The sequence below is a fragment of the Tachyglossus aculeatus genome, chromosome 24 (genome assembly GCF_015852505.1).
Source record: "Tachyglossus aculeatus isolate mTacAcu1 chromosome 24, mTacAcu1.pri, whole genome shotgun sequence".
In the NCBI taxonomy this organism is placed as follows: Eukaryota; Metazoa; Chordata; class Mammalia; order Monotremata; family Tachyglossidae; genus Tachyglossus; species Tachyglossus aculeatus.
The window spans coordinates 24,462,663-24,479,710 of NC_052089.1; the positions used below are offsets into that span (position 1 = coordinate 24,462,663).

General features: G+C 50.2%; 1 protein-coding gene across 1 annotated transcript in view; it reads right to left on the bottom strand.

Annotated features, from left to right (window-relative positions):
* Positions 1-1,147: 1,147 nt before the first annotated feature.
* ITSN1 (intersectin 1) overlaps positions 1,148-17,048 on the bottom strand; it is a 179,014-nt gene continuing 163,113 nt past the window's right edge. The window contains 5 exon segments of the mRNA XM_038766277.1: positions 1,148-3,505; positions 8,568-8,741; positions 8,997-9,080; positions 9,973-10,055; positions 11,757-11,878. Coding sequence (XP_038622205.1) covers positions 3,468-3,505; positions 8,568-8,741; positions 8,997-9,080; positions 9,973-10,055; positions 11,757-11,878 — 501 coding nt within the window. The 3' untranslated portion in view covers positions 1,148-3,467.

Sequence of the window (17,048 nt, forward strand, 5' to 3'; positions counted from 1 at the left end):
TGCCCAAAAAGGGGAAATCAATCAATCAATCGTATTTATTGAGCGCTTACTGTGTGCAGAGCACTGGACTAAGCGCTTGGGAAGTACAAGTTGGCAACATATAGAGACAGTCCCTACCCAACAGTGGGCTCACAGTCTAAAAGGGGGAGACAGAGAACAAAACCAAACATACTAACAAAATAAAATAGAATAGATTTGTACAAGTAAAATAAATAGAGTAATAAATATGTACAAACATATATACATATCTACAGGTGCTGTGCGGAAGGGAAGGAGGTAAGATGGTGGGGATGGAGAGGAGGACGAGGGGGAGAGGAAGGAAGGGGCTCAGTCTGGGAAGAACACTGTCCTAAGCACTTGGAAGAGCACAGTAAAGCAGTTGGTAGACACGTTTCTTGCCCAAAAAGGGGAAAGTCTGTTCTTGGGGGTGAGTGAAGCTCTTCTGGGCTCTGGGTTCCAAAGAAGCGTGCTTGTTGGGGATTTTTCTATGGACTCCAAACACACAAGAACAGTTCTTGCCCAAGGGCGAGCCGTTACGCCAGAATCGGGGGGTACGAGCTGTGTTTCTGGATGGTCTCTTACCTTTCCAACTCACCCCTAAAGCAGCCAGGGGTCTCACCAACCCAGCAGGGGGTTGGGAAAGTAGATTCCCTGGATTTGGGCATCAAGAGATGATGTCTGCACAACCAAAGGGGGAGAGAATCCGTCTGTGCCCCGATTTTCTGATAAGGCAATTTGTGAAAAAGGAGTACGTGGCATTAACCGTCTCAGGCAGGGTAAGTGCATCGATTCTTCTCAGATTTTCTGTAAAGACTGCTGTGATGTTATATTTAAAGTCAAAGTGCTCCACAAATTAACCGAGCCCTTCCCCGGGCGTTATCTTGGTGGTAGCACATCCTGACTACAAATATGAAAACAACTGGCTGCCCAGACCATGGTCTCTATTAAAGAGAGAACCTCCTTTGCGCTGGAAGCACAGTGAATAAGCCTTTTCCCGAAAACCCAGCCCTAGATGTGTATGAGTTGCCGGAAGACATCTTCCAGGGGATCTCAACATGCCCCGTCAGTTGCCCAAACGTGTTTCATTCAGGACACCTGTTTTGGTTCGGCGGTGAGGTGCTTGAAGAATGCAATAGACATTTCAGGATCTTAGAAAAAAAAAAAGAGGAGGGAATTTATTTTTACATCATTGGCCCGTACAATTCCGACCTCACCTGGGTGAAATGCACAGGAATCGATTCTGCTGGCAGTGGTGTCTCTTTCCTAAGGCAGAGGCCGTGGGCTCTGCCCCTCCTCCTGATTCAGTACCTGACAACCCGGGGACTTAATCCAGCAGAAAATGCAGGTTCAAACACTCCAGCCCCCGGAAAGAGGTTGTCCAAATTCAAGACGTTCCGGCAGAATGGTATCTACTGGTTCTTTTTCTTTAATCCCGAATCCAAATGGATTAAAAAAATCAACATTCCTTGCCTGCCAAAGCCCCAGGACCAACCCTAACCCAACCAGAAAAATTGCATTTCAGTTACTTTTGGGAAAGAAGAAAACTAATTTTATTGTCCCAGCTTCATCAGCTCCCTGACAGATACATAAAACACCACTTGTAATTATTTTCCTAGTCATGTTTAGGATCTCATGAACACTACATACAGAACAGTGTTTCCCTTTTAAAGGGAAGCGATACAATACCATTATTTGGCAACAGAAAACGGACTAGCAATTAACAGCACTATCAGGTGGGCTTTTCCCAACTATTAACACTGAAAAAAAAAATCACTCCGTCGAGCCGTTCGGGCGGACCCACAGGAAGTAAAAATGACTCATTTCTGATCTCATTAAGGGTTTGAAAGAATTCCATCACGAGCTGAAGTTTTGAATGGAGGATTCTGCCCAAGATATTTGCTCCGAACCGTCGTGATAAAAATCACGGACTCCAAACCAAACTGGCCCTCAAGGCCGGTGTCGAGGGCGACCTGGGGTGTAAAGCCCCTGAGGTCAGGCCTGTCTACCCTCTCTCCGCCTGAACCAGATAATAATAATAATAATGATGGCATTTGTTAAGCACTTACTATGTGCAAAGCACTGGGGAGGGTACAAGGTGATCAGATCGTCCCACGTCTTCATCCCCATTTTACAGATGAGGTAACGGAGGCACAGGGATCTAGATTATCAGCTCTTTGGGGGCAGGGGTTGTCGTTAGTGAATTTCTGTACTTCCCGAACGTCTTAATACAGCGCACCTCCCCACTTGGATGCTCCCACGCTGCTGCTACCGCTTCTATTTTGCTAGACGGTCGCGTCACCCCACCAGGCGATGGGAAGAAGCTGGGTTCTGGGTAGTTCCTCACCTCAGCCAGGCCAAAAGGCTAAAGAATCCACATATTTCCAGCATGTTCCGGTAGCTTAAGTGCGTCGCTGCTTCTTAAATGATCTAGATGTGTGTGGAGTCCTGTGTGTGAGTAGAGGCCTCACTGGGAGTGGAGTTAATACTGGCCAAAGGGGCTACTGTTCCTGACAGAGGGCAAAATACGTGGCTTCCCCTCACCGGCAACAAGACGGGTGACATAATGCCTCCTGGATAGTTTAACCTCACACCCCTTTTCCCAGACCAACATCCCACCCGTTCCCTTTGACAGGAAAACTAAAGGGCCCCCGGACCGCTCCGAATTGCTGGCATGCCCACGCCCGAGTGCTGACTCCGGAGCTTCCCCGCATCAAATCAAAGATTTCAGGAATTCGGCTGGGCCAAATCCTCAGCACTTCTGCTCCCTTCCTGTCAAACTGGGGTGGGGAGATTTGGGGGCTCTAGTTTTATGCACTTAAAATCCTAAAAATATTCTCATATACATATATATATATATAATATACAGAAAAATAATTTCTCAAGGACGATTCACAGTTTAAAATACTTAAAAGAACAAGTAAAATAGTATATGCCTACGGTACTCTGTTCCGTTAGATTTACGCGATATTTGACAACATTGCCTCTATATACGGTATATACACATTTAGTCAAACACACACCCATATACATATAGGTGAAATTTTACGATGCATCTGAAGCGTGAACCTTCTCGTCCAGTGGACTGGAGTTCTGGGTTCCCACTGGATGGGAGACGTTCAGAAGGAGGCAAGGGTGAGCGGAATTGCACCCTAACAATGTGTCTCCACACTTACGAGTCGCCTCTCCACTTGTGACCGTACCAATCAATCGTATTTATTGAGCGCTTACTGTGTGCAGAGCACTGTACTAAGCGCTTGGGAAGTACAAGTTGGCAACATATAGAGACAGTCCCTACCCAACGGTGGGCGCCTCGCTGCCCTCTGGTACGTGGCGCCCGGGAGCAAGTCACGCAAAACCAGAAACTCACATTCCAAGAATCTCCCAAAGCCTCTCCCAATCCCCGATCTCCTTTAAACAGTGATTTCCCAGAATGCTTCGTCCAGGCCAGCCTGCGACTGGGAATATCCTCAAAGATAAAATCCGGGATACAGAGGAACTCCAACACCTAAAAATGCAGAGTGGTGAAATAATTAAGGATGGCCAGGGGACGCCGGCTGGAATTTGCCTTTCTAACGACGATATTTTTCTAGGAGTGTTTTTAAAAAGAGCTACTTCAAAATAAAAAAGTCATTCTCTTTCCGGCAAATTCGGGTGCGGAGGGAACGATGGCCCAGCCCACAGATTCCTAGGAACACGGATGCAGGTGATCCCCTTTGGGCGTCCTGGTTCGCATTCCGCTTTCTAAGCGCGGATGCGATTCTGGACAGGCCCAAGGAGGAGGATGGTCTGCCAGGCCGCTGACGTTTACCCGGCAGCAAAAGGCCCTTTCCAATCTGAAAGACTAAAGTGCCGTAGTCCTGGTGCTGGCCATCCTGTGGTTTTCCCTCCCCCTGGGCCACCAGCGGGCTTGGCTGGGTCAGGGAGGGCCGCTGGGGGAGGTGAGGCCTCAGAAAACTTGCCTGAGAAGTAGGGCAGGGGGCCGGTCCAATCAATCAATCAATCAATCGTATTTATTGAGCGCTTACTGTGTGCAGAGCACTGTACTAAGCGCTTGGGAAGTACAAGTTGGACCCCTTGAAGCCCCTCAGACGCCTCTAGGACGACCCACCTTCGTCACTGTCCTTCCGCCTCCTCCCTGGCTTTGGGAGGCAGCCGGCCCCTTACCGCGCCGAGCTCTTCCGTCGGCCACCTCGGGGCTGACAAATGACCGATGAACTCTCTCCCTCCCCCGGCACATCTTAAGGAGATGATTAAAAATGGCACGGAGCCAGAATGGGGGTCCGGAGACGAAGAGCTCTAGAGAGGTCATCCGGGTCGGCATACGGCCTCCAAACAGGCGAGCCACTCAATCCGGCCGGGAAAGACGGATGCCCGTTCTCTGCCTAAAGATCTCCAAGGGGTCACAACGTCCTCGGGAGCCCGTTCCGGGCTAGGCTCTTCCTGATGTCCGACCCAACGCTCTCTTGAGTAGTCCCTCCTCTAGCCTTCCTGCCTCCTATCCACCGCCTTCCCCACTATCATCATCAATCGTATTTATTGAGCGCTTACTGTGTGCAGAGCTCTGTACTAAACGCTTGGGAAGTACAAGCTGGCAACATATAGAGACAGTCCCTACCCAACAGTGGGCTCACAGTCTACAAGGGGGAGACAGAGAACAAAACCAAACATACTAACAAAATAAATATCATCCTTCCTCCACTTTCTTGGTAATAAACTTCGCCGGCCCTCCAAGAGATGAGTGTTGGAGACGAGGTTTTCTGGAGAGTCTGCAGAAGGCATAACCCTCCAGGAGATTTCCCATGGAGGCGGACGCCAGGATCCAGGCCTCCAGGCCGAGTGGCCTTGTGGTCCCGGGATTACTATCAACGGTTCCCTCGAGGGACCTCGACAGACGGCACCTGGAAAGCCGACTCCAGCCCGCTGGGGGAGACCCTCTTCCCGTCAGGCAGGGGAAGAGACCCCCGGCACCTTCAGACTCCACGCGGCTCCAGCCCCACGCAACTTCTTAAGACCCCCTCCTGCCGGACATCGCTCCGACCCTGCCGAGACCCACGGGATGCTAACGGGGGAGGATGAGGTGCTTTTCCAACTCCATGAATCTGCAATCTGCCCAGAAAGCAGGGACTTTTGCTGCAAACATCACTCTCTCTAGGGCGGCACTGAGAAACCAGGCCCGAGAGCCGGGGCTGCAAAGAGCTAGCACCCCGGGATCGCGACTAATGCTAACCCATCACGACACACGTGCTAACTCTCCGCGTCCGGGGCTCACCTGGGTATCATTTCCCCAGCCCTTGGGACAGGGCTCTGCTCCCAGTAAGCGCTTAATCGATACTATCATCACGACATTACACACATCCCCAGGCTGCAGACTGGAGCCCAGGCTTTGCTAGGGAACTATATGAAATCAGGACAGGGCTCTGCTCCCAGAAAGCGCTTAATCAATACTATCATCACGACATTACACACATCCCCAGGCTGCAGACCGGAGCCCAGGCTTTGCTAGATTACTATATAAAATCAGGAGGTGGAGAGGTCTACTTGGAGGTTAAATCTGAAACACTGAACGACACCGAATGAAAACTTGAAACACTCCGACCTGCCTTTCAGCCGGGAGGGGGTTTGGACGTAGTCCTCAGCCCGCTCGCTTGTGGGTTTCTAAACTGAGGGATGTGTCTCCGCTTGGTTCAAAAAAATACTTATGTCTGGTTGCCTCTGATAGAAAACGTTACCCTACCTTCAATAAATAAATAATAAAGTGTTCCTTAAAAGTATGAAATGTAAACTTGGTTCTTCCTCCACCGTACGCTTTGCTTGGACCATTTCAGTGCTCTGCTGGGAAATCACGAATGGCCCCGACTCCGGTGCCCCGATGTCTGCGATTCCCAGAGGCTTCCCCGCTGGGACACCCTCCGGGAACCCCTGCCGCCGTCGGGGAGGGGACAGTGACGTCAGGACCGGGACAAGAACATGCAAGAGACGTTTTGCGGCCCCCGCGGAGGGGTTTTGCGCGCACGCTACCATGCTGACGACAAAAACGAAACATTCCGACTTCTTCCGTGGGCAACCCGCAGCCGTGTCCCCATTCCGGTCGGATGGAGCCGGGCTCTACGTACCGGCCTGCTTGGGAGCCTCCTCGCTCCAGTCAGCGTCCTTGGCGGGGAGGGGGCTGGGGGCGGGGGAGAGATGGGGGACCGTTTGGACTGGTGGGGATGGGGAGTGTGGACCCAATGGAGGCATCGCCCGAGGAGATTCTGGCCCCGCGGCCCGAAGTCTGAGGGTCAAGCTTACACCCTCCCACCCTGTGTTGCCAACAGCTTTCCCTCTTCCCCGCAGGCAGATCGGGAGGTCAATTACAGGAAACCCCTAAATCTCCCGGGTGGTCTTGGTTGGCCCTCGGGCTCTGAAGCTCCAGTGAGCACTTCCTGGGGAGGAGGAAGTGTCGGCCTCCGGTAACCATCCGTTCGAGTTATTTTCTCTGTCAAGCTAAGGGCCAAGAGCTGCGGGTCACAGATCCTATTTAGGGTGGGAGGCGGGGAGTTTGAAAGGACCAGGTGGAGTCGGGAAGGGTGACAGAACAAACCCAACACTTGTGCAAGGCCTCAGTGACTGAGGCAGGAGCCCAGCAGGACTAGCTTAGTCACTGACCCCTAGTGAGCTCTGCACGATGGGTTTGAGGGAAAGACTTGACAAAAAGTGCAGAGACTGGTCGCCGGGCCCCGGAATCGCGGCTTCCCAGAGGCTTGGGCCGACCCCTCCGGGGCCGACCCTGGCCACGGAGCCGGGGCCGGGGGGCGCTTGCTCCCTTTTATGGTTCGTCGAAGAGCTGCAGGTCCAGGCGGACCACTATCTCTCCAGTCGGGACTTCGTGCAGGAGGAGACACTTGGTGACGGGGCCCTTGGAGCCCTGGTCCTTCTTGATGTCGGCCACACGGATCTCCGTCCGACCCAGAAAGTCTGAAACACCAGAGAGCAGCCCGGCTGCGGGTGAGGCCCTCCCTGATCGCTCAAACCCGGACCTCTCCCCAGTCCCTGGCCGGCCGAGAGCCCCGTGAACGTCAGGGCCTCCGCCCCATCTAGCTAACCCGCCGGTATCCACCCTGGTGCTTACCCCCTAGAGAGTGCTCAGTAAATACCATCATGACCCCACTCCTCCTTTTTTTCCATCCAAGGCCAGGACAGACCATTGGATCATCTCCTCCGCTGGGGAGATGGGTCCAGCTAAATGGGACTGGGTACTGAGCCCCCTCCTCCCCCTCCCCATCCCCCCCCACCTTACCTCCTTCCCCTCCCCACAGCACCTGTCTACATGTACATATGTTCGTACGCACTTATTACTCTATTTTATTTGTACATACTTATTCTATTTATTTTATTTTGTTAATACGTTTTGTTTTGTTCTCTGCCTCCCCCTTCTAGACCGTGAGCCCACTGTTGGGTAGGGACCGTCTCTATATGTTGCCAACTTGGACTTCCCAAGCGCCTAGTACAGTGCTCTGCACACAGTAAGCGCTCAATAAATACGATTGGATGAATGAATGAATGGGTAGAAGGCTCATCATAGAGAAGCAGCGTGGCTCAGTGGAAAGAGCCTGGGCTTTGGAGTCAGAGGTCAAGGGTTCAAATCCCGGCTCCGCCAACTGTCAGCTGTGTGACTTTGGGCAAGTCACTTCACTTTTCTGAGCCTCAGTTCCCTCATCTGTAAAATGGGGATTAAGACTGTGAGCCCCCCGTGGGACAACCTGATTACCTTGTAACCTCGCCAGCGCTTAGAACAGTGCTTTGCACATAGTAAGTGCTTAATAAATGCCAGTATTATTATTATTATTATTATTATTATTATTATTCTGACCCATCGATGGATTTTAATCCCTGGCATATCCTTATACCCTCTAGATTCCCCTATCCTCGATACATTTTAATGTCTGCTTGCTGACTGACTGACTGGGCCGGAAACACCCCTCTCTCTGTACGGTGAACTGGGATCCTCCTACCCTCCGCCCTCGCAACTATTGTTTGTTCAGATAGCCGGTGTACACGTGATAACCGGCCTTAAAATGGGTGAAGGGGTGAGAGGGGCTTCGCAGGTCTTCCTGTTTTTCTGTGCCCCTCTGGGAAACAGGCCAGAAAGAGGTTCAGATCCCCCGCATCCGGTGTAGTGCTAAGAGAAAGAGTTTTATCTGCTGCTCCTTTCCTTCACTGCCAGTACAGTGTGTGAGAGACAGTGAGAGAGAGGAAGAGAGAGAAAGAGGCAGTGTGTGTATGTATGTATGGGAGAAAATGTGATTAAAAGAGAAAACGTGTGTGTGTTAGAGTGAGAGTGTGTGCATGGGGAGTCCTTGCAAACAGAGCTCTGGATTCTCCCTCCTCTCCCTCCCACCACTGCCCCACATGGTCCTCGGTCAGTGCTTCGGGTGAACGATGGATCGACTATCCCCAGTTCCGGCGCCCGCTTCCCATCCTCCCCCGATCCCGCCTGGCCTCGTCCCTTCCTGAGACGCCTCAGTCTTTGCTGCTTTTCTGTCCCCTGGGGCCCGGGGCGGAGCGGGCGAACCCTGCTTCCTCCTCACCGTCCGGGGAGAACTGGTCCCGCTCGAAGACGGTGATGCACAGCACGTCCTGCTCCAGGTCTTTGATGAAGAACTGGCAGTTGGAGTTCCACTTGGGGCTCAGCGTGTCCTGGATGGTCTTGGTGATGTGGCATTGGGAGCCCATGGTCACCTCGCAGTAAGGGTTGCTCTTTCCTGCAGGACACAAGTTCGTGTGGACACTTGGGCCTTGTGGCAGGGGACGGCGCCCTACTGTAGGGTACAGTCGACAGGGGGACAGGGGACAATAGACTTCTGTATCTGGATTCAGCTGCAAGGTTGGCAAGGAACCTCCTAAAGGGTTGGGGGTGAGGACAGGATGAAGACAATGAATTGGATTTGGGGCATTTGGGCAGTGGGGGTTTGGGGCATCCGGACTCTTGGGGGGAAATCACGGTGGCGGGGCCTTACCGTGTGAGCGGCAGGGCTTTAACTCAATTCCTTCCACCACGTTCACCATCAGCCTGCCAATGCCTGTGGCCCTCTGGGAGCGCACTAAAACGGTGAGTGGGGGAGATCAGGGAGAGACAGGAAAAGGGGGAGGGAGGTGAAGAGGGGAGACAGTCAGGGGAGAGAGGAAAGAGGGGAGAGAGGAAAGAGGGGAGAGAGGAAAGGGGAGAGAGGAAAGAGGGGAGAGAGAGGAAAGAGGGGAGAGAGAGGAAAGAGGGGAGAGAGAGGAAGGAAAGAGGGGAGAGAAAGGAAAGAGGGGAGAGAGAGGAAAGAGGGGAGAGAGGAAAGAGGGGAGAGAGAGGAAAGAGGGGAGAGAGGAAAGAGGGGAGAGAGAGGAAAGAGGGGAGAGATGAAAGGAGGAGAGAGGAAAGAGGGGAGAGAGGAAAGAGGGGAGAGAGGAAAGAGGGGAGAGAGGAAAGAGGGGAGAAAGGAAAGAGGGGAGAGAGGAAAGAGGGGAGAGAGGAAAGAGGGGAGAGAGGAAAGAGGGGAGAGAGGAAAGGGGGAGAGAAAAAAGAGGGGAGAGAAAAAAGAGGGGAGAGAAAAAAGAGGGGAGAGAAAAAAGAGGGGAGAGAAAAAAGAGGGGAGAGAGGAAAGAGGGGAGAGAAGAAAGAGGGGAGGAAAGAGGGGAGAGAGGAAAGAGGGGAGAGATGATAGAAGTCATCCTCACTGGACTCTGCCCAGGACCTCCCCAGGCCCAATGGTTTTCCAGATGACTACCGTCCCCCCATTCCTCCATTTCCCTCCTTATCCTCCCATATTCCTCTAGAAGCAACAGCCGGAGCTCACCTACAGACCTCTGGGAAAAGGGCTGAATGTCCTTTGGGTGGTCCAGCCCTGTTCCTTCCCCAAAGACCACCCTACCCCAACTTTCCCAGCCCATTTCCCTTTGCCCCAAGGACCCCATCCCAAGCCAGGGAGGTTTCTGTTCCACCCTTACCTAAGTAAGCCTTTTCCCTCTTCTTTTTCTCCGTCTCTATGTACAGTTCGGAAGCAGCTTTGATCTTCTGCACCCAGGCCGTCCTTAGGGGAGATGGGACAGTTGCCAAATACGGAGAGGGCCGGGGCGCTCACTGACACCCCGTTAGGCCGCCGACCCTATTCCCAGAGTTCCCCTCAATGTGACCGAGCTAAGTCCAGGCCACGGCCGGCGAGCGGGCTGGGAGAGAGGATCCTACAGGGCCAGAAAGTGAAGTTGGGCCACAGGTTCACACCCTGAATTCACACTTTCAAACTTGGGGGCCACCTTCCAGTTGGCTCTATCCGGCGTCTATCTACGAGTACTCTTTCTCTTCGACTCCAGGGCCACAATTCTAAACTCTCAGGTGCTGTGGGCTTGACCCCTTATGACCTTCTCCACTGGACTGTAAGCGGCTTGAGGGCAGGGATCGTATCTGCTAATTCTCCCAAGCGCTTAGTACAGTGCTCTGCTTAGGGTAGTAGCTCAGTAAATATGATCATTGGACTTTCTGGAGCCCTTCTCTCTGTGACCGGAGTCATTCGCCCCTGAGAGGGAGGGCCTGAGGTGAGTCCACAGCCCCCGCTCCCCCAAGACTACCCCTCATTCATTCATTCATTCAATCATATTTATTGAGTGCTTACTGTGTGCAGAGCACTGTACTAAGCGCTTGGGAAGTACATGTTGACAACATATAGCGGAGCAGAGTGGCAGAATGCCCCGTAACAACCGTGGGAAGTCTGGGAAGGCGGTGACCACTGAAAACAAGGGTAGAAGGAAGAGCCCTACTGAGAGCTCACCTCCTCCAGGAGGCCTTCCCACACTGAGCCCCCTCCTTCCTCTCCCTCTCCTCCCCCTCCCCATCCTCCCCCTTACCTCCTTCCCCTCCCCACAGCACCTGTATATATGTATATATGTTTGTACGTATTTATTACTCTATTTTATTTGTACATATGTATTCTATTTATTTTATTAATATGTTTTGTTTTGTTCTCTGTCTCCCCCTTCTAGACTGTGAGCCCACTGTTGGGTAGGGACCGTCTCTAGATATTGCCAACTTGGACTTCCCAAGCACTTAGTCCACTGCTCTGCACACAGTAAGCGCTCAATAAATACGACAATGAATGAATGTTTCAGCCACGTTGTGAGAACTGTTCCCTTCCGGCAACGTTTGCCCCTCCCTTTCATCCTGCTGTAGACTGGAAGCCTCCTGAAGGTCGGAAACCGGGGATCAGCCCTCCGCTTTTTCCCTTCCTCCAGCACTCGGTATAATCAATCCATCAATCGTATTAATTGAGCACTTACTGTGTGCAGAGCACTGTACTAAGCGCTTGGGAAGTACAAGTTGGCAACATATAGGGACAGTGCCTACCCAACAGTGGGCTCAACCCAAATCAGAAATGAAAATTTACAATGGGAGAAGCCCTGGAGGGAGGTGGAGGGGTGTTTTGGGGACATTAGGGTGTGTGGAATTGGGAAGGCGGGGAGGGAGGGAATAATAATAATAATAATGGCATTTAATTAAGCGCTTACTATGTGCAATGCACTGTTCTAAGCGCTGGGGAGGTTACAAGGTGATCAGGTTGTCCCACTGGGGGCTCACAGTTTTAATCCCCATTTTACAGATGAGGGAACTGAGGCCCAGAGAAGTGAAGTGACTTGCCCAAAGTCACACAGCTGCCAATTGGCGGAGCCGGGATTTGAACCTGTGACCTCGGACTCCAAAGCCCGGGCTCTTTCCACTGAGCCACGCCGCGGGGACTCACCTTTCATTGATGCTTTCGGCCCTGAGGGTATAGACCCGGTCGATATGGGAGATGTGGAAGATGGGCTCGTCTCCGGAGGGGTCGGTCGGAAGCTTAACCAGGACCTCGTTCAGGAAAATGGGCTGGAAGAGAGGGCACAGACAGGGTGGAAGGAGTCCCGAGCCATCACGTTTGCTCTGGTCCTTCTCATCCTTCTCCCCATCGGGGTGGCCAGTCAGTCAGTCAATCGTACTTATTGAGCAGAGGACTGTACTAAGTACTTGGGAGAATACAACAGAACAACATTGGTTATATAATAATAATGTTGGCATTTGTTAAGTGCTTACTATGTGCAGAGCACTGTTCTAAGCGCTGGGGGGGATACAAGCTGATCAAGTTGTCCCACGTGGGGCTCACGGTCTTAGTACAGTGCACACAGTAAGCGCTTAATAAATATGATTGAATGAATGAATCAATCCCCATTTTACAGATGAGGTAACTGAGGCTCAGAGAAGTGAAGTGGCTTGCCCAAGGTCACACAGCAGACATGTGGCGGGGTCGGGATTCGAACCCATGACTTCTGACTCCAAAGCCCGGGTTCTTTCCATTGAGCCACGCTGCTTATATGAGTGGTGCCCCTCGACAGTAAGTCTTGGCTAAGTTTTTAAACTTTTAAACTTTCAAGGTGTCTTTCATGGTAACCCACATCACCTGAGGCATCAATTCCCCACAAGAAATGTAACTTCCATCCTATCTTGAGTCGTGCATTTATCTGACTGTGAATTTGAACATTGGCAGGCAAGTAAAGTTTAGTCTCTAGACCTCTTTTTCCAACCTTTGGGGAAGCTTCACACAAGTGATAGAAAATGGAGGGAGAAGCATTTTGAACAGAAGAGGAGAAGGGAGGTTGGGTGAGGCAAATGAGCACTGGAAGCCATCCGTTCTGAAGGCATTTTCTGGCAAGAGTTCTCCTTTCCAAGTAGTACTTTGGGTTATCTTGCAATGTGCCTCATAAATTTATTTCTATTTATTCTGATGACTTGACACCTGTCCACATGTTATGTTCTGTTGTCTGTCTCCCCCTTCTAGACCGAGCCTGTTGCTGGGTAGGGACCGTCTTAATATGTTGCCAACTTGTACTTCCCAAGCACTTAGTCCAGTGCTCTGCACACAGTAAGCGCTCAATAAACATGATTGAATGAATGAATGAATGACAGCCCTTCTCCCCAGCAAAAACCCACACCTCCATTCATTCCTTCAATCGCATTTATTGAGCGCTTACTGTGTGCAGAGCACTGGACTAGGCACTTGGGAAGGCCAAGTTGGCAACATATAGAGATGGTCCCTACCCAACAGTGGGCTCACAGTCTAGAAGGGGGAGACAGAGAACAAAACCAAACATATTAACAAAATAAATAGAATAAATATGTACAAATAAAATAAATAAATAGCATAATAAATACATACATACATATATACAGGAGCTGTGGTGAGGGGAAGGAGGTAAGGCAGGGGGGATGGAGAGGGGGCGGAGGGGGAGAGGAAGGAGCTCCAAGGCGCTCTCTTCACCCCTCTTCTTTGGCCACAGAAATTCACTCATTCATTCGTGTTTATTGAGCGCTTACTGTGTGCAGAACACCATACTAAGCGCTTGGGTAGTACAATTCATTCATTCATTCAATCGTTTTTATAGAGCGCTTACTGTGTGCAGAGCACTGTACTAAGCGCTTGGGAAGAGCAAGTCGGCAACATATAGAGACGGTCCCTACCCAACAACGGGCTCACAGTCTAGAAGGGGGCGACAGACGACAAAACAAAACATATTAAGAAAATAAAATAAATAGAATAAATTTGTACAAGTAAAATAGAGTAATAAATATTCATTCATTCATTCGTATTTATTGAGTGCTTACTGTGTGCAGAGCACTGTACCAAGCGCTTGGGAAGTACAAGTTGGCAACACACAGCAACGCACAGAGACGGTCCCTACCAAACAGTGGGCTCACAGTCTAGAAGGGGGAGACAGACGACAAAACAAAACATATTAACAAAATAAAATAAATAGAATAAATGTGTACAAGTAAAATAGAGTAATAAATATTCATTCATTCATTTGTATTTATTGAGCGCTTACTGTGTGTAGAGCACTGTACCATCATCATCATCAATCGTATTTATTGAGCGCTTACTGTGTGCAGAGCACTGTACTAAGCGCTTCAGAAGTACAAGTTGGCAACCTATAGAGACAGTCCCTACCCAACAGTGGGCTCACAGTCTAAAAGGTAGTCACAAGGTTTCTGCTGCATAGGGACGGGGCATGGGTCTGGGAGTCACAAGGTTTGCTGCCATTTGTCTGCTGCATAGGGTTGGGGCACGGGCCTGGTAGTCATTATCATCAATCATATTTATTGAGCGCTTACTGTGTGCAGAGCACTGTACTAAGCGATGGGAAAGTACAAGTTGGCAACATATAGAGACAGTCACTACCCAACAGTGGGCTCACAGTCTACAAGGTAGTCACAAGGTTTCTGCTGCATAGGGACGGGGCATGGGCCTGGTAGTCACCATCATCAACTGTATTTATTGAGAGCTTACTGTGTGCAGAGCACTGTACCAAGCGCTTGGGAAGTACAAGTTGGCAACACACAGCAACGCACAGAGACGGTCCCTACCCAACAGTGGGCTCACAGTCTAGAAGGGGGAGACAGAAGACAAAACAAAACATATTAACAAAATAAAATAAATAGAATAAATGTGTACAAGTAAAATAGAGTAATAAGTATCCATTCATTCATTTTTATTTATTGAGTGCTTACTGTGTGTAGAGCACTGTACCATCATCATCATCATCATCAATCATAATTATTGAGCACTTACTGTGTGCAGAGCACTGTACTAAGCGCTTGGGAAGTACAGGTTGGCAACATATCGAGATAGTCCCTACCCAACAGTGGGCTCACCGTCTAAAAAGTAGTCACAAGGTTTCTACTGCATAGGGACGGGGCATGGGCCTGGGAGTCACAGGGTTTGCTGCCATTTGTCTGCTGCATGGGGTTGGGGCACGGGCCTGGGAGTCATCATCATCAATCGTATTTATTGAGCGCTTACTGTGTGCAGAGCACTGTACTAAGCGCTTGGGAAGTACAAGTTGGCAACATATCGAGACAGTCCCTACCCAACAGTGGGCTCACAGTCTAGAAGGTAGTCACAAGGTTTCTGCCGCATAGGGACGGGGCATGGGCCTGGGAGTCACCATCATCAATTGTATTTCTTGAGCGCTTACTGTGTGCAGAGCACTGTACTAAGCGCTTGGGAAGTACAAGTTGGCAACATATACAGTCCCTACCCAACAGTGGGCTCACAGTCTAAGAGGTAGTCACAAGGTTTCTGCTGCATAGGGACGGGGCATGGGCCTGGGAGTCACAAGATTTGCTGCCATTTGTCTGCTGCATGGGGTTGGGGCACGGGCCTGGTAGTCATCATCATCAATCCTATTTATTGAGCGCTTACTGTGTGCAGAGCACTGTACTAAGCGCTTGGGAAGTACAAGTTGGCAATACACAGCAACGCACAGAGACGGTCCCTACCCAACAGTGGGCTCACAGTCTAGAAGGGGGAGACAGATGACAAAACATATTAACAAAATCAAATAAATAAAATAAATTTGTACAAGGAAAATAGAGTAATAAATATTCATTCATTCATTCGTATTTAATTGAGTGCTTAATGTGTGCAGGGCACTGTACCAAGCGCTTGGGAAATACAAGTTGGCAACACACAGAGATGGTCCCTACTCAACAGCAGGCTCACAGTCTAGAAGGGGGAGACAGACGACCAAACAAAACATATTAACAAATTAAAATAAATAGAATAAATTTGTACAAGTAAAATAAATAGGGTAATAAATATTCATTCATTCATTCATATTTATTGAGCGCTTACTGTGTGCAGAGCACTGTACTAAGCGCTTGGGAAGTCCAAGTTGGCAACATATAGAGACAGTCCCTACCCAACAGTGGGCTCACAGTCTAAGAGGTAGTCACAAACTTTCTGCTGCATAGGGACGGGGCATGGACCTGGGAGTCACAAGGTTTGCTGCCATTTGTCTGCTACATAGGGTTGGGGTACGGGCCTGGGAGTCATCATCATCAATTGTATTTATTGAGCGCTTACTGTGTGCAGAGCACTGTACTAAGCGCTGGGGAAGTACAATTTGGCAACATATAGAGACAGTCCCTACCCAACAGTGGGCTCACAGTCTAAAAGGTAGTCACAAGGTTTCTGCTGCATAGGGACGGGGCATGGGCCTGGTAGTCACCATCATCAGTTGTATTTCTTGAGAGCTTACTGTGTGCAGAGCACTGTACCAAGCGCTTGGGAAGTACAAGTTGGCAACACACAGCAACGCACAGAGACGGTCCCTACCCAACAGTGGGCTCACAGTCTATAAAGGGGGAGACAGACGACAAAACAAAACATATTAACAAAATAAAATAAATAGAATAAATGTGTACAAGTAAAATAGAGTAATAAATATTCATTCATTCATTTGTATTTATTGAGCGCTTACTGTGTGTAGAGCACTGTACCATCATCATCATCATCATCAATCGTATTTATTGAGCACTTACTGTGTGCAGAGCACTGTACTAAGCGCTTGGGAAGTACAGGTTGGCAACATATCGAGATAGTCCCTACCCAACAGTGGGCTCACCGTCTAAAAAGTAGTCACAAGGTTTCTACTGCATAGGGGCGGGGCATGGGCCTGGGAGTCACAGGGTTTGCTGCCATTTGTCTGCTGCATGGGGTTGGGGCACGGGCCTGGGAGTCATCATCATCAATCGTATTTATTGAGCGCTTACTGTGTGCAGAGCACTGTACTAAGCGCTTGGGAAGTACAAGTTGGCAACATATCGAGACAGTCCCTACCCAACAGTGGGCTCACAGTCTAGAAGGTAGTCACAAGGTTTCTGCCGCATAGGGACGGGGCATGGGCCTGGGAGTCACCATCATCAATTGTATTTCTTGAGCACTTACTGTGTGCAGAGCACTGTACTAAGCGCTTGGGAAGTACAAGTTGGCAACATATACAGTCCCTACCCAACAGTGGGCTCACAGTCTAAGAGGTAGTCACAAGGTTTCTGCTGCATAGGGACGGGGCATGGGCCTGGGAGTCACAAGGTTTGCAGCCATTTGTCTGCTGCTTGGGGTTGGGACACGGGCCTGGGAGTCATCATCATCAATCGTATTTATTGAGCGCTTACTGTGTGCAGAGTACTGTACTAAGCGCTTGGGAAGTACAAGTTGGCAACA